This window comes from Haliotis rubra, unplaced genomic scaffold, assembly GCF_003918875.1.
Source record: "Haliotis rubra isolate DU_JTF1 unplaced genomic scaffold, ASM391887v1 Scf29, whole genome shotgun sequence".
Lineage (NCBI taxonomy): Eukaryota > Metazoa > Mollusca > Gastropoda > Lepetellida > Haliotidae > Haliotis > Haliotis rubra.
The window spans coordinates 1,762,413-1,789,892 of record NW_025766957.1 but is presented as its reverse complement, the minus strand read 5'-3'; the positions used below and the strand labels follow the sequence as shown (position 1 = coordinate 1,789,892).

Genomic DNA, 27,480 nt, shown 5'->3' with positions numbered 1-27,480 from the left:
CGGTTTGAACAGTTATGGACCCAGTATAAATTAAATAACTATGTACAAGTTGCTGATTTATACAGTAATAAATTATATACGACTGTTCAAGTTAGAAAGTATTTCCCGAAACAGGTTAAGAGCCTGATAACAAGTCACCTGCGCTCAGGTCCCCAAAGCTTTCTAAGTAAAGGATCGGCATAAAGTTCAAGCATAAATGACTCTCCTGCATAATAAAGTGGAATTTGTTTCGTTGATATTTTGTGTGTCAAGCACTCGGTCGGGGAAGCTATAACAATAATTTTATAACAATAACAATTTATGTAGAATGTAGCACATACAGAAATTTAATTGTTTGGTTGTCAGTATGTCTGATGAGTTGGAACATTATGCTTCATAAGAAGAAGAATGGTGAAATTTCTCATTGCCTGGTTTCAGCATCAGACATAAAGAGACTATTTTGTATCTGAGCCACATGAATATGTATGAATAATAATATATGATGAAGTACCCTAGTGGGAGGGAGAAACATTTGAATTATTGCTTTGCCACATACAGACATCTGCGGTTCGATCGCGCCTGTGTCAACACGTTCTGATTTATAACTGCAGTGTACAGGTAGGGCTGTCAGGCTCTGGACAATGGCTTCCTGCAACTTTCAAACCTAGGTCACGATGTTGCAGTTTTACTATGTCAGAAACCGAACCGAGGTTAGGTGTAAATGGCAATAACTGAATGGCAGTCTATGAAATAATTTTGAAAGTCACTGGCCAGGAGGGCTAGCTAAGTAGAAATGTTGCCAGCCCACATCATTCTTCACTGGTCTTGTAAAATATCAGTATCACGAAACCTTACCGGACGTACTTTTAACACCTAAATAATTGACTTCATCAAAATCATCTGCATTAAATAAAGAACGAATTATCTGAGATTTTCAGCTAGACAGTCGGGATAGCTTTAACAATATATTACTGGCCCGATTCACAATCAGCTAGTATTCGATAAGCGGGTCAGTAGCTATTTCGAACGCTGGTATATATATTATAACATCTGCGTTTAACGTTGTGTTTAACGCGGCCTTGACTGAATGAATATGGTTTTACGCCGCTGTTACAGCAATATCACGACGGGGACACCAGAAATGGGGCTTCACACATTCGGGCGTACACTTCAATCACTTCGCTACCCACCCGCCCTGGAGACATACATTTAAATAAAATAGGAACCGCATTCGAATCCACGATCACAGATTCCTGGTGTGCGCAAGGGACACAACTCTGCACAGCGAATTTGGGCGCCATTGTCGAGCTGGCCATCTGTCAACGCACAACGCCCCCCCACACACACACACCCCCACCCCCAGTGAGACCAGGTGCATGTAGGGACGTGCTTGTTATTAGCAGTGTCGTGTGAAAAGCTGCATACAAATGACCGAACATGCTGCCATTGGTTAAGGGTTACAGTTTGGCATCGGAAATCGCCATACTTGACAAGCGTCAACAACAAACATGTCAGTGTGCCACCGCACTAGAACAATGAAATCTTCCAGCTTTCCAACCGCCATGTTTGTCACGTGACTGACGCCACCACACGAGAACAAAGACCTACACCAGCCTCGTTTGACTGACGCTTATAGTCTGTTTGCGGTGAAAACGTACCGATGAATTTCACTTTAAACAAAAAAGTAAATCAAATAAAGTGAAATTAAGATTGCGAATCCTCATAATTTTACCTTGCCATTTGAAAATTTAAATCTCAGAATTTTATTCAACTTGGGATGAAAGTTGTTTAACAAACGATCATAGTTTCAAATCGGTATTATTGGTTTGTATTACAAGGGGGGTATGCACATAAAATGAAACACCGAGATCAAGTAGGGTTGGTCTTAGTTAACGCTCATCACGTACCGCACGTGCATTTGTTTCACTGTTCCAACTACTGCGCTTATCCTCTTGTACAAACCAATATAAGCGATTTGAAACTATGATCGTTTGTTAAACAAATTTTTTCATAAGTTGAATAAAAATCCAAGATGTAAATGTTCAATTGGCAAGGTAGAAGTATGAGGATTCGCAATCTTAATTTCACTTTATTCGATTTACATTTTTGTTTAAAGTGCAATTCACCGGTACGTTTTCACTGCAAACAGACTGTAGTCTCTGTATATTGTGACTTTTATTGAAACACAGAACTCCATTTAAATTGAAAGGAACCCAGAATGAGATAGGAGATTTTAGACCTAAACCTGGGCATAATCTAATCTATAATTAGATCTTTAAGGGATTTGCAGAGACTCGGAATGGAAAATAGTATGGTTTAGGGAAAAGACACAGATAAGACCGCAGCCTCGTAATTGCTGTAGTCACGTGACTGACGCCACTTGCAGAGTGACCTTTGATTTTTTTGGAGTCTGCACATTACTTCTATACCTAAGAGGCTAAAAACCTCAAACAAACGATATGCTTTGACTATTCAAGCATGCGTCTATGCTGTTTGTGTGCATTGATTGATTAATTGATTGGTTCATTAATTTGTTGTTTAACGCCGCACTCAGCAATCTTCCAGCTATATGGCGGCGGTCTGTAAATAATCGAGTCTGGACCAGACAATCTAGTGATCAACAGCATAAGCATCGTACTAGGCAATTGGGAACCGATGACATGTGTCAACCAAGTCTCCCGCCCCCGTTAGTCGCCTCTTACGACAAGCATGGGTTACAGCACACCAGTTCTAACCCGGACCATCACAGGTTGTTTGTTTGATATTTTCCGTATTTTTAATCGCTGTTTCCATAAACGATTGCCGGGTAACGTCACGGGGGCGACGGTGTTTACGTCTGTGGGAAAATGCCAGATTACAATCTTAACATTTATCAGGACAACACCGCTGTGAGTGAAAATGAGATAGTCGACATTGTTGTCAGAAAATATAAAGGTTTATTGTGCGGTGAATGGGAACAAAGCTGCGCATCCTGAAATAAATAGGTCGCCTGACTAAGGATATCATATTATATTGGTAGGTCGTCTCGACACGGATGCAATTGGTGTAAATCCATTTTTCAGTAATTTCCTTCAAGGGCGGATATCAGTTCTACATTAAAACTCGGCACTGATCCTGTGTAGATGGTCGAACAATTGTTAAAATCGTCGACATTAAACTAGGATTCTCAGTGATCTGTTTGATTGGCATTTTAGGAGTCTGTGAGTAATAAGAAAGTAAGATAGTTTATGGATAACAACTTGTTTATCATATATGACTCTTGCTTGACAACGGTATAAGGATCTATACCTAAACGTCGTATCATATATAATAAAGACGTTGTTATCCATAAAGTATCTTACTTTCTTAGGTTTCTCAGTTGCATAAATATCAAGAAATAAAACAGCTTAGTGCATCTTTAATGTAGTCAGTTGTATCAAGGCGTGTCAGCTGTATGTATGTGTGAGTGAGTGAGTGAGTGAGTGAGCGAGTTTCTCAAAACAATATAACTAAATTATCAGAAATCATAAACATTGCAAGTAAAATATAAGGAGTCACTTAAGAAAACCCTGCGCTCTTAAGCCGACGGCAAACTGAAAATCTAGCTGACCAAAATGCTACTGATCCGGACACTTTCTTCATAACGAATACAAACGTTTAAAACCCGGACGCCGTTTTGAAACCCCTTGTTTAAGAACCAACAGAGCAGCAGAAACATTCATCCCATCCAGCAGTGCTATTTTATATAAATAACACTTGTTGTCATTCATCTTAAAAACACGGGATCGGTAGGGTATTGTCCCGATACTCAAATACAAATATATACACAAATCACGTAGAGGTCGCCTTTAAGACAATGTGTTTTTGAAACAGCAGCTCCATGGAGGATGTGACCGATTTCAGTACCAGGTTCGAATTGGTCCTCAGCAACATGTCGTAAAAGGCGACTAACGGGATCGGGTGGTCAGGCTCGCTGATTTGGTTGAGACATGTCATCGGTTCCCAACTGCGGAGATCGATGTTCATGCTGTTGATCACTGGATTGTCTGTCGATTATTTACAGACCGCCGCCATAGAGTTGTAATATTGCTGAGTGCGGCGTAAAACCCAGCTCACTCACCCAGTTATATTATCTTATTACTTAACAGGCTCAGCCAACATTGTTTATTGCTATTCTTATTGCACACAACTCTTTAAATCTTTATGTTGTCCAGCATACATTGTTATTGCTCTTTTTATGTCAAATACCTCTTTAAAGTTTTATGCTGCTCAGCAAACATTGTTATTGCCAGTTTTTATGTGAAATACCTCTTTAAATCTTTATGTACAAAAGCTTAATGTGTTTGTACAACCATCTTATGTTATACTATCTTATCTCAGCATCTCATTATACCTACCGACCGTCCTTCCTTCCTTAAGGAAAAAGCACGTATCTTTCCCATGTGTAAGTTCACGGGTAGACTGTACACAGGTATTTAAGGTAATACTTAACAGTTAAAATGAATATTTCTAAAAAAATGTAAATAAAAAGAACACATAGACTGACCTTATCCAGACTTGCCTCTTAAAGGATAGAATTACTAAAGATCCATGGGCTTAGCATTCAGTACAGCCTTAGAACAAGGCCAGGTAACGATAGTGTGCCATTATAAATGTAAACTTATTTCTTACGCAGTGTGTGATGGGGACTTCCATGAGCATAGGTGTGTAGATGTGGTGTTGACAAACGTAGATATATAATCGGGGGAACCTGGTATTGTTCTCATTACCATCATCATAAGTTTCTGGCACGCCTAAAGGACGTAACTCAGCAGAAGATGGGTACCCGGTGGGATACGTCATGTGACTATTGACCTTCTAGGCAGCTTGCGCTTTGAGCAAGAAAGGCGCTATAAAGCTGGACTGTTGTTATGATTATTATAACTCTACAGATCGCAATAGACGACCCTGGCTCTGTCTACGGTCACGATCAAAGTTGAAATTAGGTTGCACCTGTGAAGTAACGTAGCAATGGCGTGAATAATAGCAATACTAGGTAATGAGTGAGTGAGTGAGTGAGCGAGTGAGTGAGTAAATGAGTGAGTGAGATTTACGCCGCTCATAAAACAGGGTACCCATTCGCCATCATGCCTGGCATGACGGAGCCTCGCTTTGATCACCTGGCTACGCAACACCCCTTCAGTATGTGAACGGGAGATTAACATATCACAAGTACATACGTTTGGATGGTGTGTAGATAGTCGTTTAACGACATCTAGACATTAGACTGTAAACACACGTATGTAAACATAACGTTGTACATCAAAAGTGTTTGCTTTTGATAGTAAATGATCAAGTACCAAACGGTCTATATTTCTGGCCCATCTTCCGAAACATACACTATAAACGCCTTGCTACCTATTTTAGCCATGTTTGGACGAGAGGCTAGAAATTGTTTTAATGTATAATTCATAATTATTTAAAAGCGACATGGGTTTCACACATGTTACCCATATGGGGAATCGAAACAATCGTGGTTCGATTCCGTGGTCATACTAAAAGGAGTTAAAAGATGGTACTTGTTACGCTTAGGGGAGTATTTTACCTAAATATGTTTTGCAGTTACCCATCAGATAAAAAAAGTGTCCAATTATTTTCTTCATCTAATCCATTAATTATCAAAAACAGTTTAGCCAAATTCATCGTCTTAGCCCAAAAGAAGAGATAGAACTTCCTTACATATTGATAATGAATTGACAGTGATATTTCTTATGACAATATGTCCAATACTTCATCATATGCATACTGGCGCTCGCATGTACAGGTACAACTTTAAAATGTAAAATGGGCCGGTTGCCCCATTACAAGGAATAAATTCATTCACTCATTAAGCAAGAACAGTAAGTTCGACGTCAGTATAATGTTCCTAAGTATGGTATCTATGTTAAACTGGGGGCGTGATATCTCATAAGGCTTTTACTATACAAGCAGTATTAGTCAGAACAGTACAAGCAACAACACTAACAAACATGCATTCACGTCGCCATATAAGTAATAATAATAATGATTTATAAAGCGCTGTATCCATCCACAAGTTGCATGCTCAAAGCGCGTAAAATGAGAGAAAAGGTACACGTAATGAAATAATTGTATGAAATATAACCTATGAATTATAGCTTGAAATAAGGCCTATGAATAATAGCAGGGGATAAAGTATATGAATAAAAGTTTATGAATAATAGGGTGAAATTAAGTCTATGAATAATAGCCTGAAAATAGTTGCATCTTGAGTTTTGATTTGAATACGGTTAATGATGATGAAAGCGCAAATCTTTAGAACAGGCGATATGTGCGATGATTTTGGTGTTCTAGTCACTACCCTGGCAGCAGTGTTCTGGGCCTTCTGGAGTTTATACAGCTGACGTTTTCTGATTCCTATCAGTAAGCTGTTACTATAGTCAATTCTAGAATGAACAAGCATTTGCACAAGTGTAAGAATGCCATGTAAGAATACTGAAACACATTAGGCTCACAGTACAGGAGTGAGTTTAGCTTTACGCCGCCTTTAGCAATATTCCACGGTGGGGAACACCAAAAATGGGCTTCACACACAGTACCCATGTGGGGAATCGAACCCGGGTCTTCGGCGTGACGAGCTAACGCTTTAACCATCAGACTACCCCACAATGGCAGGAACAAACGCGCTACACGAGTTACAGGGAATGGGGTACAGCAGTAATTAAGTAATTACTCTTATAGCAAGCCCTTGGGACTGAACAGGGGATGGGGAAATGATTGGAGTTGCCAGTAATCATACCAGGACGACTATGTACATGGTCTGGAATACCGGTTTATGGGTTTAGTTTCACATGAGTTTCAACATTACTTCTGTACAGAATAGTTAACCTTTAGTCCCCATTAATGCTGGATCAATAAGTTATTAAAGTTGCTTCATATTTTGCTAAAAAAAACAAGAAAACGCCCCCAAAAAAAAAAAAAACAAACCAAACCAAAACAACAAAAAACCCCCCAAAACCCAAACAAACAAACTAGAAAAAAACAAACAAACACCCCCAAAAACAACAAAACAACAAAAAAACAAACCAAACACACAAACAAACAACAACAACAAAAATTACGTTACTCTGCAATTCATCGTTCTCATTATTTGGTGACAAACGCCCTGTACTATACTATACTACTCACAAAATTTCACACATATACTTAAATATAGATTTATAATTTGAAAATGTATTCATTTCAAACTGGGTAAATAATGATATGGTAACCCCTTTTCAGGCAAACAGTCACTTCAATCTAACCTTATGCACTTGATACATGAGTAACCATAAACATGGTTTTTCCTGGCACCAATCAACCACTTTGCAAATCAAGGAAGGAGTCATTGACAAGTACACAACACCTGTCAATAGCAGGTATGGGATCCACAAGATGCAGTGACATACTGAAACCTAGGATCCATGCTTACAATAGGCTTAGATATTTAAACCGAATTTGACCCCACATCATAGTTTTCTGATCAATGATTTGATCCTTAGCAAAGTGTGAATAGTATATATATCCCAGAAGAGGAAACTGAATTTCATTTTTGCTTTATTCGTCCATTCTTTAAGGAACTTAGGCAGAACATTTTACATAATATTTTTGGAGTTATCCATCAGGTAGAGAGTGTGTTCAATTGTTTTCTTCATCTAACCTATTAATTATAAAATGTTTAGACAAATTTATCATCTTAGCCCAAAAGAAGAGACAGAATTTTCTTAAATTCCGATAATGAATTGATAATGATGATATATCTAATTACAATATGTTCAATAGTTCATCATATGTTTTTTATGTATATTGGCGCTCGCATGTACACGAGAAAATTGTAACAACTGAAAATGTAAAATGAGCCGGTGGCTCCATTACAACAATAAGCTCATTCAGCTGTACTGCTCAGAATACATCGCGCCGAGACTGAAGATTCGGGATTGATAACAGAGAAAATCATAAGGATGTTTTTCAATTCGTGTCAAATGACCTTAGTTTGAACTATAATACACTCGATAGCTTATCTCGTGATGTCGGCTTATGGTGTCATCGATCAAGATTACACCATATCGAACTCACGAATGATTCACTACATTATAGCCTGGTGCGAACCCATGGGAGACCCGTGTTTCCGTGTTACCCTGTCGACAGTCACGTTATTCACTCTCCAGTTATGTGAAAGGTGTGGCGTTATCAACACAAATGTTTAAGAGCAAATAATTTCGCAAACAGAATATACCATCTTTTTGACAGGTAGCTCTTTAAAATGTTTGGTTTGTAATTTGAAGTACATTAACAAGAAACGAGAGATATAATCAGGTGAACGGTCATGAGTCACCATGAAAACATAAAGCAAAACACCTTTAGAGTAAATACATGCATATTCATCTCTATAACGTGAACTTAGTACAATGCAAGGGAAGCATAATAAAATAATATAATTGCGTTAACGAAATACTGTTTGAGAAAAATAACACCAGATGTTCGGGTAGCGAATCGTTTCTACGGGTAGCAGTCGGCGTGAGTGTTCAGGTGACCCGGTAAGGGCTAAGGTCCTCGACAACACATATTCCTGGGCTCAATTTTCGAAGCTCTCTTAGCGCTACGATAGTCGCAAGTTAATGATAATGTACGGCACTTACGACTATCTTAGCGCTAAGAGGGCTTCGAAAATTTAGGCCCAGGGTGTCATTCTTTCTCCAGTAATTTTGGGGATACCGAATGTTTCAGTCATCCGTATTGAGGGGGCGCGACGTTGTACATATCCTAGATTACCTGTACAGGATAACACTTACAGTCATTTACACTGTGCTTTAAGGAGATATACAGTTTCAAGCGTTTTACACGCGCGCTAGCACGCACGCGCACACAACCTGGGACCCGTGAAGGTCCGGGTCAGAATTGATCTTCAGTAACCCATGCTTGTTGTAAGAGGCGAATAACGGGTTGTCAGGCTCGCTGACTTGGTTGACACATGTATCCCAATTGCATAGATCGATGCTCATGTTGTTGATCACTAGTATGTCTGGTCCAGACCCGATTATTTACAGACCACCGCCATATAGCTGGAATATTGCAGAGTGCGGCGTAAATTTAAACTCACTCACTCACACGTGTACACTGGTTAACTGATGTCATGCAAAATATGTACACTGTTTCAATTAGCAAGATGTTTAAAGTTCGTTCGCCTTTGTGGAATCCCAAAAATTCCACAAACACAGAAACCTCATTGGGGGAATTCGGAATGCTCGAAATGTGGACAATTGTAAAATGGAAAATGACACAATGGCCTTGTACGTAACCAAACCCCTCATCAAAGCCCCGAGCGTTGCGAACGATGTTCAGGTCGTTGTTCATGGGGCGTCATGTCAACCACGAGACACCTTAACTGATTATTACAAGGTTTCCCCAGACAGTTGCTTGTCTGAACATTGCGTCAAAATAGATATTTACCGCTGGAAAAAATAAAGAAACTAAATTTTAAGTGAGGAATCTCTTTGGCATTTCAAGTATTACCGGTGTTAATAATAACATAGTAGTTCCGTCAATACGAAAAATATATTTTGCACGTGTCAGCTTAGCGTGAGAGAAGACCCCGAAGTAAGGAAGACCTGAGGCATCTTTAACTGTGACGAGACTAGGGGTATGGTGCTGAGAAGCATACAAACAGAATCAGAACGAATTAGAAATTCGAACCCACGATCAGCGTTCCTGGACTTCAAAGGGACGCAACTCTGTTCGGCTGTTTGAAGCATGGTAACCGAGTTTCAGCCCATCACAACCTGTGACGATCCGGGTTAGAACTGATCTTCAGGAACCCATACTTCTCGTAAGAGGCGTCTAACGGGATCGGGTGGTCAGGCTCGCTGACTTGGTTGAAACATGTCATCGGTTCCCAATTGCGCAGATCGATGCTCATGCTGTTGATGACTGGATTGTCTAGTCCAGACTCGATTATTTACAGACCGCCGCCATATAGCTAGAATATTGCTGAGTGTGGCGTAAAACTAAACTCACTCCACCCATCTCAAACAGCCCATCTCAAACAAAGTGGCATTCTAGAAACTCACTCTTTGGTGAAAAACAAGCTAACAGACTTTGACCTTTAATACCTCACACTGTGGTAGGAGTGGTACAGCATTCAAGTCCCGTCGAAGTTTTGAGATGAAAGCAAGACATTGTGTCTTTTTATGTTCATCGGACAAGCTAGGTAATAAAAAGTTTGATCCCAAGTTAAAATATGATGAAAATGGTACTTTTGAGCACTATACAAAATGTTTGTGAAAAGAAAAGGGTTGCTGACACGGCCAGAGGGTCATAATGGGAGAGTTAAATATTTAAAGTTGACGTTATTAACTTTATCCAAGTGTGTTTCTTTATTTCGTGGATTATTTGTTACAAGAAAACCCCAAAATTATTTTTTGGTAATTAAAGACAAACCCACAAAAATATTGAACACTCCCTCTCTCTCAAAATGGTTTCAGACAGAAAGCCCGACAGCAAGAGCCGAAAACAGGCAACAGACTGTGTAACTTAATCTCACTTAATTAGGTTACATTATTCATAGTCTGAATATTTACGTGACCTGACTGAACAATAATATTAATGGTTTAAATCCTGTCCGACCCATTGTCACTGATAATGCAGATATTCAGGTATAGGTTTAGCCTACTTTAGTTTTAAATAGAAAATTATGCTGACAATCTTTCTGAAATTTCAATTTAGTTTGGCAATGAAATAACTTTTTCCTTGGCACAACCATTCCCAGCGCATATTGGTAAATTGAGTAAAACAGCCATGTAGGACAGGAAATGTAAATAAAGTAACATAGGTGATATCGGAAGTGTTTCAAGGACGAAAGACAATTGTTTGCATCAGAAGAGTGAGTGACTCATAGTGAGTATGGATTTATGCCGCTTTTAGCAATATTCCAGCAATATCACGGCAGGGGACATCAGAAATGGGCTTCACACAGTGTTCCCATGTGGGGAATCGAACCCGGGTCTTCGGCGTGACGAGCGAACGCTTAGCAACCAGGCTACCCCACGGCCCCTTGCAACAGAAGAGTATTTAGTATGACCAAACATGTTTATATTTCAGCCCTATTTAATCGTATATAATTAAAACAAATTGTTGATATTGAAATATAATAGTAATACTAAAATGCATAAAATATTCCGGTTAATATAGTTTCAGACACATTACAATGTAAATACACACTTCTTTATCTCATACGCAGAGTAATCAAGTACGGTTTCGTTCTTAAATAACAAGCCATGAGGTAGCCATTATGCGAAAACAACTGCTATAATCAATGAATCCGTTTTCGTTATAAGGAAAACTAATTAGCGTTATACCGAGAGTCGTAAATCAAGAATTAGCCCTAAAGCCAGGTTATACTAGTGAGGTCATTGATTGTGGCATCTGATCCCTCATCTTGGATGACGTCAGACGTCGACGCTCGAACATTGTTAATGATTTAACAGTGGCAGGTATTTTAATGAATGCCTAGAATGACGTGGAATTTGACATGTTTGATTAAAGACATGATAGCCAGTGATATATATCATTCGGACGTCTTGATTTATTGAATTACGCCTAATCCAGTATTATTCAAAGGACTAGACCGGTTAGCCTTGCTCCAAGGCTGTACTAAATGCTAAGCCAATGCACGTATAGTAATTCTATCTTTAAAGAGGCAAGTCTAGATAAGCGGACAGTTGAGGACTCCAGTTTGTTATTTATAATTTTAAAGACATTTTTATTTAAACTGTTCATTATTTCCTTAGAGACTTGTGCAAGTCTATAGACCAACAAGCCGGAAATTAAATACAAATTAGTTGGTCCGCCATTTGAGAATAACTGTATATGGCTATTCTTCTTGTAAACACAAAGGCTAAGTAACTATTATCATGACATTTGAATATACATTGACTATCGTACCCGCGCACAACCACAATACGTCACCCTTACGTTTTGAATATTAAAAGCGCATTTGCTTTAAATTAAGTTTAAAATATTTCCTTTCTAAAATTAAAAAAAACCCAACAAGATTACAATAAACCCATTCTTAAATATATGTATTCTTTGCACAGGTTGTGTTTAAATGAGTGGTTATTTTACTATGACATGCACAGATGTTTTACCAATTTTCAAAATAAACATAAAATATCAAGATTTAACTGATATGACGTAATTTCCTTCAGTATCGCACGTGTAATCGCTGTCTATCTTTGTCCTAATGGAAGATGCACATATATTTGGAAGGGGAAAAGGGTTTACCTATTTTGGCTAGATAAAATATAAATAGATATATAAATAAAGTATAAATATATCAAGCTATACATGATATGACGTAATTTCCTATTGTATCCCATCATATGACATCAATCTTTGTACATAATCCGATACTAGAGGGTCTGTATGAGATACGAGATAAATTGGGTTAAGAGTTTGGCTGCCGGCGTTCTGGGACGCCCTGCATTTTCATGGCGTGGTCAAGTGAATGAATAATTACACGTCAAATACAATATCATTTTCAATCAGTTGCCTTTGCCCTCGCAGCGGTTAGATCAGTTTTGCAGCTGACGGCACGCACACAAACAACACAGATGCAATTCAAAGACATGTCTCTATTGGTAGTCATTGAGTCATACATTAAGGCTGGAAGGTCGAAAGTAACACGTGGTCTAAATACGCACACGTCGGTAGCTTATCTTGCAAGAAACTCGCAAACAATAATTCAACAACAACTATATTTATTTATATATTTATTCATTTATTTATTGTAACTTATTGTAAAGTGGCCATAACTAGGTAAGATAACACCATTTAACAACAATATTTATTTTTATTTATTTATTTATTTACTCACGCCATTGTTCACATCAACACCACTGAAATCAGGTTACAACTACAAACAATGTCCCACATATCTACCATTACACACAATCGACAATTCGCCATACACGTAGCCTCAGTCACAAAAAGGTGTCTGCAAAGAAATTTTAAGCACTCAAAAACACATACAATGCATAAAACAGGACACATTGGCGAATGTAACCATAACAACCAGGTCGACTATTCAAAAGTAACAGAAGACCTAGCATGATATAGACATGGTCGAAGGTATTCAGATCATACGCGTGCTTGGCTAATTTACTGTGCTTAACGACTTATAGTGCTTTCAGTTAATTCACTGATATAGCTTTTCCAGCTGTTTGATGCTAGGCACGATCGTGTATTGATAATTATGATGCATCAAGCATGCTGTTGAGGAATTCTATTGTATGGTGGGGGATGTGAAGAAGCGATTGTCTGTTTTCCCACTGTAACGTAAGGTTATTTCATTTTAAGCAAACGACCTCGGTTGACGTTCACTTTTTAATTTGATTTAAGCGTTTCGTTTTAATCCGAATACACGCTCCAATTCTTCTTTTCGACTGTTTTGAAGGGGTTTCATTTCAGTTGGAAGTTTTGAAACTCTGACGTTGTGATCATCCATGAGAATCTACAGCCTATTCTGAGGTGGTTTCAAATGGACAACGGCCTGTGTTTTGAAAAAATTAATATGTCTTCGATGTTGTCCTGCACGGGTTGTATTTTATGCATATTCCCCAAGGAAAAGAAATAAATAGCATCTAGCTCAATATATGAATGCTATGCATGTTTTAAGATTAGCTTTGAAGCAGAGAATTATGTAATAGATTCGACCTTGTGTACATTTGCAACCACTTTGCTCGTGCTCGAGTTGGATGTACAAGGCTCAATATTGATACCGGGAGACATCATAAATTTGCAAAGTCTGAAAGAGTATGTACATTTTGTAACTTAAACAATATTGAAGACCTGTACAATTTCACCCTTATATGTCCATCCTTAAAGAACATTCGAAAGCAATACGTGCCACATAAATATTTAATTTGACCTTCAGTACAACAATGTATTCGCCTTCTGACGACAACAAACTATCAAGATTTAGAATCTGTTATGTCATACTTGAAATATGCCTTCAAGAACACAATCGGATTGAAATGAAACGTTAATCTTTTATAAAAGATTGTTCCTATACTGCACCATGTGCACTGTGTGTATATGGACCTGTGATCTTTCATACAATAGCATTTTAATTGGAATGTGATTTGAATAAAAAGATCAGGACATATATATGTGTTGATATTTGAAACTTAATTATACAACTGTAACAATAAGGACTATAGGGCTTTTACACATTGCCTTCTAACTTTCGCTGCTGGTCTGGTACGAATTCGGGTCAAAAGGAAAGTCTTAATTAAGACTGTTCATATATACAGTGGGCAAGAAGGTAGCATTTCCCAATAATGTGTAAACGAGAATAATTTGTTATATAGGAAGAATGAAATTTTCTTTTATCAAAGAAGAAAATATTTCAATTTTTCAATAGTTCTCTCTCTGGCTCTGTTACTGTCTTCCTTTAATTTCTTTCTCCTTCCCTTTCTCTCCAATCCCTGCAGACGCCATCGTCTTTCTGTCTCTCTTACCCTACCACCTCCATTCCCTCTCACCGATAGGCAGGCCATGTACAACGTATGTTAAAATCCAAACAGGGAAGAAGTACAATGCATGGCCGCCACTACCCTTGCAGGTTTACTCTGTAGCAGGGAATGCAGTTGCGCGCCTGGTAATTTACGATTTTTAAACCCCGTGTGAGGTATTTAGACGTGTATGGTATTTGCAACATGCTCGTAACCTTTCCGTTTGTCTTAACGGTAACAGCGCGTGACGTTTAAAGGGATTTTAAGATTTTCCAAAAACTCGTGACGGAACAAGAACGCACAAGCCTTACATTGAAAACGGAAGCTCAAAACAGTTTTTACAATTGTGTTTTTGTGACGTTGTTTACATTTCCAGAAACAGGAATGTTGACATTTATCAAAAGTATATAGTGAAACGACATGTTAATAAATGCTGATAACGTATGAAACAGACATGTTTGTAGCCGTCGCAGAGAGAGAGAGAGAGAGAGAGAGAGAGAGAGAGAGAGAGAGAGAGAGAGAGAGAGAGAGAGAGAGAGAGAGAGAGAGAGAGAGAGAGAGAGAGAGAGAGAGAGAGAGAGAGAGAGGGAGGTACATGGGTGGGTCAACAGTACAGTCCAGTTTTTGTAATGCAGGACTTCTGAGTCAGTTGTTCGTATAATTTCAGATGTCATCATTATTATCATTATGTCGACTTTAGTGGCTAATTTGACCTACATTCTATTTTCCATTTTAGAGGATAGTAAATAGTATATACTTATACTCGCGTGCTTCCGTCCATATTCACTATCATAAAACCCATTAACGGCAAAGATAGACATCAAACCGCCACGCAATTACCATCAAAATCATACAAAGCATAAATACGGTTGGGACGACACGGATTACAGTTTTACCTGAAATTGCTTATCAATTAACAGGTAACCTTTTGGTAATTAAAATAAATCTTACCTGAGTATTTGACTCCATACAAATACAAACACAATAACAGCAAAGTCCATTTCGGCACAGGTATTGTTTTGTTATCCATTTCAAATGCACTGAGGTAAAAATTCAGTGATCAATCGTGTCCATTGCGTTGAACCAATGTTCTCTGCGCAGCGAGTCTGATCACGTGACCCCACCAGTTCGGGCGACAGTTTGAGCGAGATCGCAGCAAACATGGGAAATGAAATGTTGTGGCGAACACTTGCTTTGTTTACCACCGTTGTTGACGCTCGGTTAATTTGTTTTAGGTTAAAATTACGTGGAATTTCACGATCTGCTAGGTGTTATGATTTGTTACAACGATTTGATCTGATTTAGGCGTCTCTTTTTCTTTTCCCCATAGTCTCCCCAACTCTCTTTGCTTTCACTGTTAGCACATACACATAAGTTGATCGTGAACGCACGGAACTGCTCCGTACAATGGAATGCTGTCACATTGGTACACCCACAAACCTGCACGAACTACATACAGAAATATCCTTGGAGATGCTGTCAGCAAATCTTGCTGTTCATAGCTTGTGAATTTAAGTTAAAACCCAACAGGTAACTTTCATCATTATCGTACAGGTGACATTTATAACAGATCCTGCATCAGTATATTTTCATTATCCTGCAGTAATGGACATTCTGGCGTGTTAAAACAGAAAACATTTGAGTATTCTACGGTCTTTGATTAAAATGAACATCTCAACATAAACGTGGTCCACACTGGCGACATCGTACACGGCGAGCATAATAATTATTTTACGAGAGCTTCATTCATTTAGATCTGTCCGCGAGAGAGGCTATTTTCGCTAAAGAATAGCCCCAGATCATTATTACACCGGTAAATGGATCAGTGTCTTTTAGAAATTCATTCTCAACTCCCAGGGGAGTATCTACTATATCCTGAACAGATTCATTATGATGTTGGTTGGTTCACAGGGGCTGTCCAAGGTCCAACACTCATTAACTGATAGCCATCTACATATACAGGTAAATAAGTAAAGGGATGTAACGCACACAAACACTCCCTCTCGTTTCTGGGTGGGAAATTATGGAACACACAGCTGGGATTCATACAAAATTAAAGCCAGATAAGTTTCCTTTCGATTATATCCTAAAATTATCCAAATCGGTTCACTATGTATTTTGGAACTACTCTTCCCAGGCAGTTTTATTTTCAGCAATACAAGCCCCTGTAGGTTGGTTTGTTGTTAACGCCGCACTCTGCAATATTCCAGCTATATGGTGGCGGTCTGTAAATACTCGAGCCTGAACCAGACAATCCAGTGATCAGTAGCATCAGCATGTGTCAACCAAGTCAGCGTGCCTGACCACCCGATCCCGTTAGTCGCCTCTTACGACAAGCATGGGTTACTGAAGACCTATGTGATTAAACATCTGTGATACCCTTGGAAAATCCGAAATATACATTTTAGCCTTCCCGGGACATCTGAAAATAAATTTAGCCTTCCCGGCACGACACCGCCGTAAGAGGCGACTAACGGGGTTGAGTGGTCCGGCTTGCTGACTTGGTTGACATATGTCATCGTATCCCAAATGCGTAGATCAATGCTCATGGCGTTGATCACTGGATTGCCTGGTCCAGACTCGATTGTTTACAGACCGCCGCCATAGAACTGGAATATTGCTGAGTGCGGCGTAAAACATAACTGACTCGCTACCTTGAAGATCCGAATTAGAATTGGTCATCAGCAACCCATGTTTGTGGTAAGAAGATCGGTCGGTCACGTTCGATGACTTTGTTGATTCGCGCTATCGAATTTCAGTTGGGTAGATCGATGATCATGAAATTAATCACTGGACTGTCTGGTCCAAACTTTATTATTTACAGACATTCGTCATATGTATAACTGAAAGTGACTTTAACACCAACAAACAAATAATAAAAAATTCGCTCAGCCATTGTATGAATTTGCCCCGAACCTGAACCCACTTAACACACCAGCCGCGTCACCTTCCTGTCGCACCTGCGTGAGTGAGAATTACGTCCCCTTGGATTGTTTACAGGTGACATCACGGCCTCATTCAAAATGGGGACGGAGTGGCTACTTGCGTTACTTTCGGCGATTCTCATCTTCCAAGAAGGTAAATAATACATAATATTACATTTGGGATGAAACAATAACGATTTGCTTCAGTGCGAGTACACACCTGTCAGGTAAGTCAAGGGTGTGCGACTGTCTGTGACATTCCGATCGTTACAACATGGCGGACATTTTAGAACACAATCCGGAAATACTCAGGTGTAATTGTGTCTTCAAAGTCAGCCGCCAAAATGGGATATTTAATGGTGATTTAGGAAACCAAACTTATTTCAAGTATGTTAAATCCTATGAATATAGATGAAGGCTGTTGATAAGGTGTGAATTTATTATGTTTGATGTATCTATGACTAGGTCAATGTTTGAAAGGACAGAACTTAATTTGAACCAACAACACTGTACATAGTGGATTGTTCTATGATAAGTCATAAGAAATCATGGGGCCGAAATCATGGGGAATATAACCTTGAAAACACCCGATATGTTTAACATATTTTAGGAGTTTTGTCGTATTAAGATTTCAATCATGTGTTATCGTGAAAGTAAAACAATGTTTGGTTTATGGCCAAGAACAGTGATCTGTTTCATCATATTCATGCTCATTCCGAGGATTGGACAGATGGCTTCTACAGCAGGAATGGACCATTTAGAGTAGACATGATTTTGTCATAGATGGATTATTGTACTATTACAAAATATTGAAACTGGTGTAAGGTTCAGAGTTTAGAATGGGTTATTGATAAAAAGCGATTTTAATTGCGTTTACATTGCAGTACAAACATCTGCAAATTTTGCTATCAGCAAAATTTTGCTATAGTTATCATAGCTGCTAGGGGCAGTGGGGTAGCCTAGTGGTTAAAGCGGCATAAAACCACCAGGGGCGGATACAGCTTTTTGAGAAAGGGGTGGGGGTTGGGATGTGTGTGCACAGTTCATTTTCACCCGTTTTCACGAGAGTTTCAACGGTCATTTAATAAACCTTCAGGACTCTGGATCCTGCCTATGCTCACTCACTCACTCTTCGCAGAAACAACTAATTTCAGAGAGTTGTAGCTTTATGAAGATCTGCAGCACCATAGCAGTGTTAGGATTTGTTTATCACATGGATTTAAAAAAAATATGATTTAATAACCTTGACATTTTAAGTTGTCAAACTCAAGTCTGGAATTAGAAGTTTAGATGTCAGGCTCGTCTGATTAATCCCTTAGTCTATTGTATACAACATGCACATGTACAGTTATATACAACATGCACATGTACAGTTTAAGGATATACATCAGGCTCATCTCATTAATCCCTTAGTCTAGGCTTGCATTAATCCCATACAACATGCACATGTACAGTTTAAGGATATACATCAGTCAGAGACGCATTGCATACAACATGCGCATGTATGCAAGACTGCCTCTGACCGTCTCATTTCTTCAACATGCAAGACAGGTGCGCGCTTCTGACCCTAATTAATTCAATCAGTGTGATAGGCCTACTGTCCTTAAGCAAAGACGGTGCTTGACCCTAATTAATTCGATCAGTCATCAAACAAGAGTGATTTAAGCTCCCCGTAAAATTATCCTGGTGTGGTTCATCGGAAAAAACGGAAAACTTGCTCCAGCTGTATACATATGTATCATTTCTTGTCTTTTTATCGTCATAGGTGAGTTTTGCGCTTTGTATTGCAGGTGCGGGGTTGATGTGCCACCGCTGCTTCAGTGCCATGGGTGGTTGTGGAGATGAGGTGGAGTGGAGGATGTTCCCCTGGAGGGACTGTGGGCCTTCGAACTTCTGTGTCAAGGTCATTGAGAAAGTGCCAGGTGAGTTGCATGGTGGTGAATGGTGAGTTGTATGGTGGTGAGTTGTGTGGTGGTGAATTGTGAATTGTATGGTGGTGAATGGTGAGTTGTATGGTGGTGAGTTGTGTGGATGGTGAATTGTATGGTGGTGAATGGTGAGTTGTGTGGTGGTGAATGGTGAGTTGTATGGTGGTGAATGGTGAGTTGTGTGGTGGTGAATGGTGAGTTGTATGGTGGTGAGTTGTGTGGTGGTGAATGGTGAGTTGTATGGTGGTAATGGTGAGTTGTGTGGTGGTGAATGGTGAGTTGTATGGTGGTGAATGGTGAGTTGTGTGGTGGTGAATGGGGAGTTGTATGGTGGTGAGTTGTGTGGTGGTGAATGGTGAGTTGTATGGTGGTAATGGTGAGTTGTGTGGTGGTGAATGGTGAGTTGTGTGGTGTGAATGGTGAGTTGCATGGTAGTAATGGTGAGTTGTGGTGGTGAATGGTGAGTTGCATGGTGGTGAATGGTGAGTTGTATGGTGGTGAATGGTGAGTTGTATGGTGGTGAGTTGCATGGTGGTAATGGTGAGTTGTGTGGTGGTGAATGGTGAGTTGCATGGTGGTGAATGGTGAGTTGTATGGTGGTGAGTTGCATGGTGGTAATGGTGAGTTGTATGGTGGTAATGGTGAGTTGCATGGTGGTAATGGTGAGTTGCATGGTGGTAATGGTGAGTTGCATGGTGGTGATGAATGGTGAGTTGCATGGTGGTGAATGGTGAGTTGTGTGGTGGTAATGGTGAGTTGTGTGGTGATGAATGGTGAGTTGCATGGTGGTGAATGGTGAGTTGCATGGTGGTAATGGTGAGTTGTATGGTGGTAATGGTGAGTTGCATGGTGGTAATGGTGAGTTGCATGGTGGTGAATGGTGAGTTGTATGGTGGTGAATAGTGAGTTGTGTGGTGTCGAGTTGTGTGGTGGTGAGTGGTGAGTTGCATGGTGGTGAATGGTGAGTTGTGTGGTGGTAATGGTGAGTTGTGTGGTGGTAATGGTGAGTTGCATGGTGGTGAATGGTGAGTTGCATGGTGATGAATGGTGAGTTGTGTGGTGGTGAATGGTGAGTTGCATGGTGGTAATGGTGAGTTGTATGGTGGTGAATGGTGAGTTGCATGGTGATGAATGGTGAGTTGTGTGGTGGTGAATGGTGAGTTGCATGGTGGTAATGGTGAGATGTATGGTGATGAATGGTGAGTTGCATGGTGGTAATGGTGAGTTGTATGGTTGTAATGGTGAGTTGCATGGTGGTAATGGTGAGTTGTATGGTGGTGAATGGTGAGTTGCATGGTGGTAATGGTGAGTTGCATGGTGGTGAATGGTGAGTTGTATGGTGGTGAATGGTGAGTTGTGTGGTGGTAATGGTGAGTTGCATGGTGGTAATGGTGAGTTGCATGGTGGTAATGGTGAGTTGCATGGTGGTGAATGGTGAGTTGCATGGTGGTGATGGTGAGTTGTGTGGTGGTAATGGTGAGTTGTGTGGTGGTAATGGTGAGTTGTAGGGTGATGAATGGTGAGTTGCATGGTGATGCATGGTGGTAATGGTGAGTTGCATGGTGGTAATGGTGAGTTGCATGGTGGTAATGGTGAGTTGTTTGGTGGGGAATGGTGATGAATGGTCAGTGAATTGAGAGGCTATGTCATGTACAGAAGGTTTAATATGATCACTGCACGATGCTTCTGCAAATGCCATTGATTGATTGATTGAATGGTTTCTGAGAGTCTTGGCTCTATTAATATGAGGGGCGGTGGGGTAGCCTAGTGGTTAAAACATTTGCACATCACGTCGAAGACCAGGGTTTGACTCCCCATATGGGGACAATGTGTGAAGCCCATTACGGGGCTCCCCTCATGATATTGCTGGAATATTGCTAAAAGCTGCGTATAACTCAACTCGCTCACACTATTGATATGATTGAATTATTTGAGACACCAGCCTCTGTTGATTATGATTAACTCAAAAACAAAATTGGAACATGCTAAAAAACCCCAGGCTTCGGTCAGGACGCTCTCCTGGTGATGTTGATTGAGATCTCTCAAACAACACTTTCTTTGTTTGCTGATGTTCAGAGATTGATCAACATCTGGAGGTCGATATTCTAACCAAAGTCTGCAGCAGTTGTCAGTAAAAATACCCAAATGGAAATATAACCTTAGTATTTGATGTAAATAAAGTAAAAACTAATGTAACTTGTAACCCAAGGTAAGTAGTATTCCATCATGTTCGTTGATAATTGGAATAAAATAGATTAAGAGGCTCACAGTCCTTTTAGATTATTGTACTGAATGCAGTATATAATAATAATAAATAAATGTTGTTTCCTATTTGCTTGCTGTGGGCATATTTTGGAATCCTGGATAAATCCTCTCAGCAATATAGTAGTTAATGGGGAACATTCCTGGAGTTGTGCCCCCTTGCCTACTTGGAGCGCTGCAGTAGTTACGGTCCAACAGTAGCTGTCACTCTGATACTGGCATATAGGCCTTCCTATTGGCCAGGCCTAAACTTAAATCGACAATAAACCTACTTTTTACTCTGTGATTCAGAATCTGTTCAGCTGTACTGGTGTCAATTTGAAATGACTCTCATAAGGCTATAAGCAGTATTATTAGTAATATTTGCTTTTTATCCCACCGGCATGTAATGCGGTGGGATATAGTCGTCGCCTTGTCCGTCCGTCCGTCCGTAATCATTTTGTTTCCGGAGCATAACTCAAAGACCGTTCGATATTTTTCAACCCAAATTGGTAGATATGTCAAACATAACCTAAGGTGGTGCCTTTTGCTATTTACAGATTATTGTCATTTTTATTTTTCTCGGTTTCCATGGAAACGTTTTGGACTTAGTCTTAAAGAAGGGTGGGCTTCGTTTCCGGAGCATAACTCAAGAACCGTTCAGTATTTTTCAACAAAACTTGGTAGATATATCAAACAGATCCTAAAGTGGTGCCTTTTGCTATTTACAGATTCTTGACATTTATATTTTTGCCGGTTTCCGTGGAAACGATTCGGACTTAGTCCCCAAAGTGAGGGGTGGGCTTCGTTTCCGGAGCATAACTCAAGAACCGTTCAATATTTTTCAACAAAACTTGGTATATGTATGAAACAGAACCTTAAGTGGTGCCTTTTGCTATTTGCAGATTTTTGTCATTTTTATTTTTCCCAGTTTCCATGGAAACATGTTGGACTTAGTCTCAAAAAGTAAGGATTACTTTCGTTTCCGGAGCATAACTCAAGAACCGTATAATATATTTCAACAAAACTTGGTAGATATATCAAACACATCCTAAAGTTGTGCCTTTTGCTATTTGCAGATTTTTGGCATTTTTATTTTTCCCAATTCAGACTTAGTCCCAAAAGTGAGGGGTGGGCTTCGTTTCAGGAGCACAACTCAAAAACTTCTCAATATCTTTCAGCAAAACTTGGCAGATATGTGAGGCAGATCTTGAAGTGGTGCCTTTTGCTATTTGCAGATTTTTATCCCCCGCAACGCTCTCCAGAAAGCAGCACTATTACCAATTTCAGTCAAACTTGTTGCCATGGAAATGCCAAAAATATTTTATTCAGAATTCCAAAACTACCAAAAGGCACCAGTACACCACCAGACCAATCTATGTGCCAAGTTTGGTGAAGAAACATTAAACGGTTTTAGAGTTCTGCTCCGGAAAAGAGCACTACTACAATTTCAGTCTAAGTCGAACTTGTTGCCACGGAAACGCCAAAAATATTTTATTCAGAATTCCAAAACTACCAAAAGGCACCAGTACACCACCAGATCTATCCATGTACCAAGTTTGGTGAAGAAATATTTAACGGTTTCAGAGTTCTGCTCCGGAAAAGAGCACTACCACTAATTTCAGTCAAAGTCGAACTTGTTGCCATGGAAACGCCAAAAACATTTAATTCAGAATTCCAAAACTACCAAAAGGCACCAGTACACCACCAGATCCATGTATGTGCCAAGTTTGGTGAAGAAATATTGAACGGTTTTAGAGTTCTGCTCCGGAAAAGACAAATGTGCACGGACGGACGGACGGACAGACGCACGGACAGACGCACGCACAGACGGAGTCCATTTTAATACCCCCCGCAAAACGCGTTGTGGGGGATAACAAGAAGACAAAGTCATCAATATCCCCCGCAATGGCAAAATACTCTTCATGATTATGTCTACGAGTTTGGTAGTTTTGGAATTCTGAATTAAATGTTTTTGGCGTTTCCATGGCAACAAGTTCGACTTTGACTGAAATTAGTGGTAGTGCTCTTTTCCGGAGCAGAACTCTGAAACCGTTCAATATTTCTTCACCAAACTTGGTACATGGATAGATCTGGTGGTGTACTGGTGCCTTTTGGTAGTTTTGGAATTCTGAATAAAATATTTTTGGCGTTTCCATGGCAACAAGTTTGACTGAAATTGGTAATAGTGCTGCTTTCTGGAGCAGAACTTTAAAAACCTTTCAATACTCTCCTTCCCCTTTTCTATATACACACCTAAATATTTCTATATACACACCTAAATATTTGACATAATCATAACTCGTAGACATAATCATGAAGAGTATTTTGCCATTGCGGGGGATATTGATGACTTTGTCTTCTTGTTGGTATTTTTATTTTTCCCGGTTTCCATGGAAACGATTCGGACTTACTTGCAAAAGTGAGGGGTGGGCTTCGTTTCCGGAGCATAACTCAAGAACCATTCAAAACTTTTCAACAAAACTTGGTAGATATATCAAACAGATCCTAAAGTTGTGCCTTTTGCTATTTGCAGATTTTTGGCATTTTTATTTTTCTTGGTTTCCATGGAAACCATTCGGACTTAGTCCCAAAAGTGAGGGGTGGGCTTCGTTTCCGGAGCACAACTCAAAAACATCTCTATATCTTTCAGCAAAACTTGGCAGATATGTGAGGCAGATCTTGAAGTGGTGCCTTTTGCTATTTGCAGATTTTTGTTATTTATTATTTTTTTGGTTTCCATGGAAATGATTCAGACTTAGTCTCAAAAAGGAAGGGATAGGTTTCGTTTCTGGAACACAACTGGAAAACTTCTTAATATCTTTCAGCAAAACTTGGCAGATATGTGAGGCAGATCTTGAAGTGGTGCCTTTTGCTATTTGCAGATATTTGTGATTTATTATTTTCTCAGTTTCCATGGAAACGATTTGCACTTAGTCTAAAATCAAGCTGGACTTTAAGTTACTGTCAGATGATTTGTTCTTTCAAAGATGTGGAGGCCGGGGGGATATGTCATCTTCTGATGACTCTTGTTTTGCTCTACAGAAAATGTTATTAAAATGTTTTAACCTAAGCAATTACTTGACAGTTGTAATGTTATTCCTTGATATCAAACATACAGTATTCATGAATAAATATTTGTATTTGTTACAAAATGTTTTAGTACAGTATTGCCTCATAGCGTATTCGTTGTAGCTCTATTAATATACTTATCTGTTAATATTATACACTGTGGATACGCTGAATAGTTCTCATAGCAACCTGTGCTTGTAGTATAAAGTGACTTCATGAATAGTGAGTGAGTTTAGTTTTTTGTCGCACTCGGCAATATTCCAGCTATATGACGGCGGTCTGGAAAATTATTGAGTTCGTCGATAACAAGATTCATATGTAACTGTGCATACAGTTGAAATGAATAAATACATTTTTTATCCAATCTTCTAACACTATTTTCAGGTCAAGAACCGAAATATATCCGGGAATGCGAACACGAATTGATGAAATCAACACGACACAGACTGAGGATGCCCAACTTGCGTCGCCATGGTTACTGTCTCCCAGCACGAAAAAACGACCCATTCAACCCGCTGAGTCTTTCTGACAGCCGGTTTACATACTGTTTCTGTAATGAGTACAATGGATGTAATAGTGCCTCTGATATCAAGCTGAAATATGTTCCAGCTCTTCTCTGTACCTCCATTGTAACACTTCTATTGTCACGGTTATTCTAATAACCTGCTCCCGGCCCCCCAAATCATGGTGCATACATTTTATATGATTTTTTAAAATTGAGGATTCACATGTTTTTGTTACCTGAGAAATTTAATGAACAAACAGATAGTAATGTAAAAGATGGGGAAGAAAAAGGAATTTTTTTTTAAGAAATCCATATGGCAAACAACCATGCTTTCCTGTTCTATTTGTCTGGGATAATAAGATGGCCATGTTGATATTTCATGATTCAAATGAAAATCTAGCTGGTAGTAACTCACATGTTTACAACTTAGCCTTTCTTGAACTTAATGTTAATCTCAGAAAGAAAAACTTACTCATGCTCTAATATTGGAACACACTTCATGTTAATCTCCAAATTCAGCCAGTCACAAAGTCTAATATTCAATAACATTCATACCTTTAATTTTTATGACTTAAAAAAAAAGTTGTCATTTCTTAAAATTATGAATATTCCATGTGCAAGAAAGGTTTCCTAATACCTTGTCCTTACAGTCTCAATATTGTTTTTGAAATGTTGAACTAGAAACAGCGGACCTGAACAAAATACAATCAGTTGTTCCACTTTAATTTACTTAATTGAGTTAATGTCTTTTTACTCCCGTATGCACTTCTTTCACTTTCTGAAGGATTAGTGCTCCAATATTTCTCCAGGACTTCCTTGACCAGTCAATGAATCACTTGAAGTGAACACTATCATTGAGGCCATAAATCTTGATTATCCATTAAAAGTTTGTCAACTTGACACATTCCAGACCCACCACCGGAGAAACCATTTTCAGTGAAAGGTTCAGACGTGAATAACAAGAACATATTTTATATACGTTTTATATTCACTTTATCTACTTCCATGCTTGTAAATAGATGCATTGTAATCAAATTTCATTGTAATCATCATTCTTGTGAGAATCTGTAAATATTTCGATTTTGTTTTTGGAAGGCATATTTTCTTGCTCTGTATAAATACATGCCTTTCTGGAGTCATAAAGGAAATATGTTTACCAAAATACGTAGTTGTGACAGTGTGATGACGGATGCAGTATTTCATAACCTGCCTGTTGAAAATATTTTCTAAAATAAATCTTATCAAATTGATTTTGACATGATTAATTGCATATGATGCTGCTGAAGTGATTTATTGTATTTTGAATTTGTGTGCTTAGTTTATGTAAGGCCTCCAACAGTCTAACATTATTCACAGCCGTGCCTATCATGTATTTTAACGTTCCAGTTTGGTAGATTATCGGCTCCTTGTTGTTTAGTATCAACCATAATGGAATGAATCAATATATTCAATAATTTAATGAAGACATTTACTTTTAAAAATTTGGTTCATGGATTTTACATCATAATTTAAATTAAGTTTAACGCTGACAGCTAAAGGCAGTGTGGGAAGGGTCATATTGACAAATATCCATCTTTCATTTCATTTTTGAGTGTGAATACTTCTTGGAAATAATTTCAAATAAGATTTTTATAGACAAGAAAATCATCGACAACAAACTATTTCATCCACCATGATTACAGTTTTTTCAAAAGAATCCATAGACATTTAAAAATGTGCTTGAAATTGTACAATGACCAAAGGCTGAAACTGTACATTGAAGAAATGTTCTGTAATTTTAAGTTGGTGCCAAATTCAATATGCCAGTTAATGTTTGAAATTTATGTACATTATGTTTATTGGTATTTTCTACTTTGCATTGTACACACTGATGTTGCCTGAACCATCTTTAACCAGACATATTCTGTATCTCATTGGCTAGACATTTGACATTTGACCTATGTTAGATAGCATTTGTTTTATATGATATTTGAATAGATATCATTATTCTTAAAAACGTTTTGTATTAGTTTACAAGAATTATTAAGACAGAAGTGATTTACATAACCATTCCTCATTGTAAATATTATTCATAGCAATAAATTTTGTAGTAAACAACATGATTGCTCTCACTTGATTGTCCTGTGAGGATCTCAGTAGTGAGCTAGGGAGTTTAGTTTTAGCCCCACTCAGCAATATGCCAGCTATATGGCGCCAGTCTGTAAATAATCGAGTCTGGACCATACAATCCAGTGATCAACAGTATGAGCATTAATCTATGCAATTGGGATACAAATATCTAGCCTGACCCGATCCTGTTAGTCGCC

At 38.9% G+C, this 27,480-nt stretch overlaps 2 protein-coding genes across 2 annotated transcripts in view; one reads left to right on the top strand and one right to left on the bottom strand.

Moving 5' to 3' along the window:
* The window catches only part of LOC124281814, a 30,794-nt gene extending 15,175 nt beyond the window's left edge, over positions 1-15,619 (bottom strand). Inside the window, exon 1 of the mRNA XM_046717808.1 lies at positions 15,456-15,619. Coding sequence (XP_046573764.1) covers positions 15,456-15,534 — 79 coding nt within the window. The 5' untranslated portion in view covers positions 15,535-15,619. The remainder of the gene's footprint in view (positions 1-15,455) is intronic.
* A 1,836-nt stretch (positions 15,620-17,455) lies between these two features.
* Positions 17,456-27,273, top strand: LOC124281811. Its single transcript, XM_046717804.1, has 3 exons — positions 17,456-17,582; positions 19,219-19,350; positions 25,054-27,273. The coding sequence occupies exons 1-3, from the start codon at positions 17,528-17,530 to the stop codon at positions 25,326-25,328; spliced, it is 462 nt and encodes a 153-aa protein (XP_046573760.1). The 5' UTR covers positions 17,456-17,527; the 3' UTR covers positions 25,329-27,273.
* Positions 27,274-27,480: the final 207 nt, after the last annotated feature.

Coding starts and splice junctions, on each gene's coding strand:
- LOC124281811 (XM_046717804.1), top strand. CDS start 17,528: ATGGGGACGGAGTGGCTACTTGCGTTACTTTCGGCGATTCTCATCTTC. Junction 17,583..19,218: donor GATTCTCATCTTCCAAGAAG/GTAAATAATACA, acceptor TTTGTATTGCAG/GTGCGGGGTTGATGTGCCAC. Junction 19,351..25,053: donor GGTCATTGAGAAAGTGCCAG/GTGAGTTGCATG, acceptor CACTATTTTCAG/GTCAAGAACCGAAATATATC.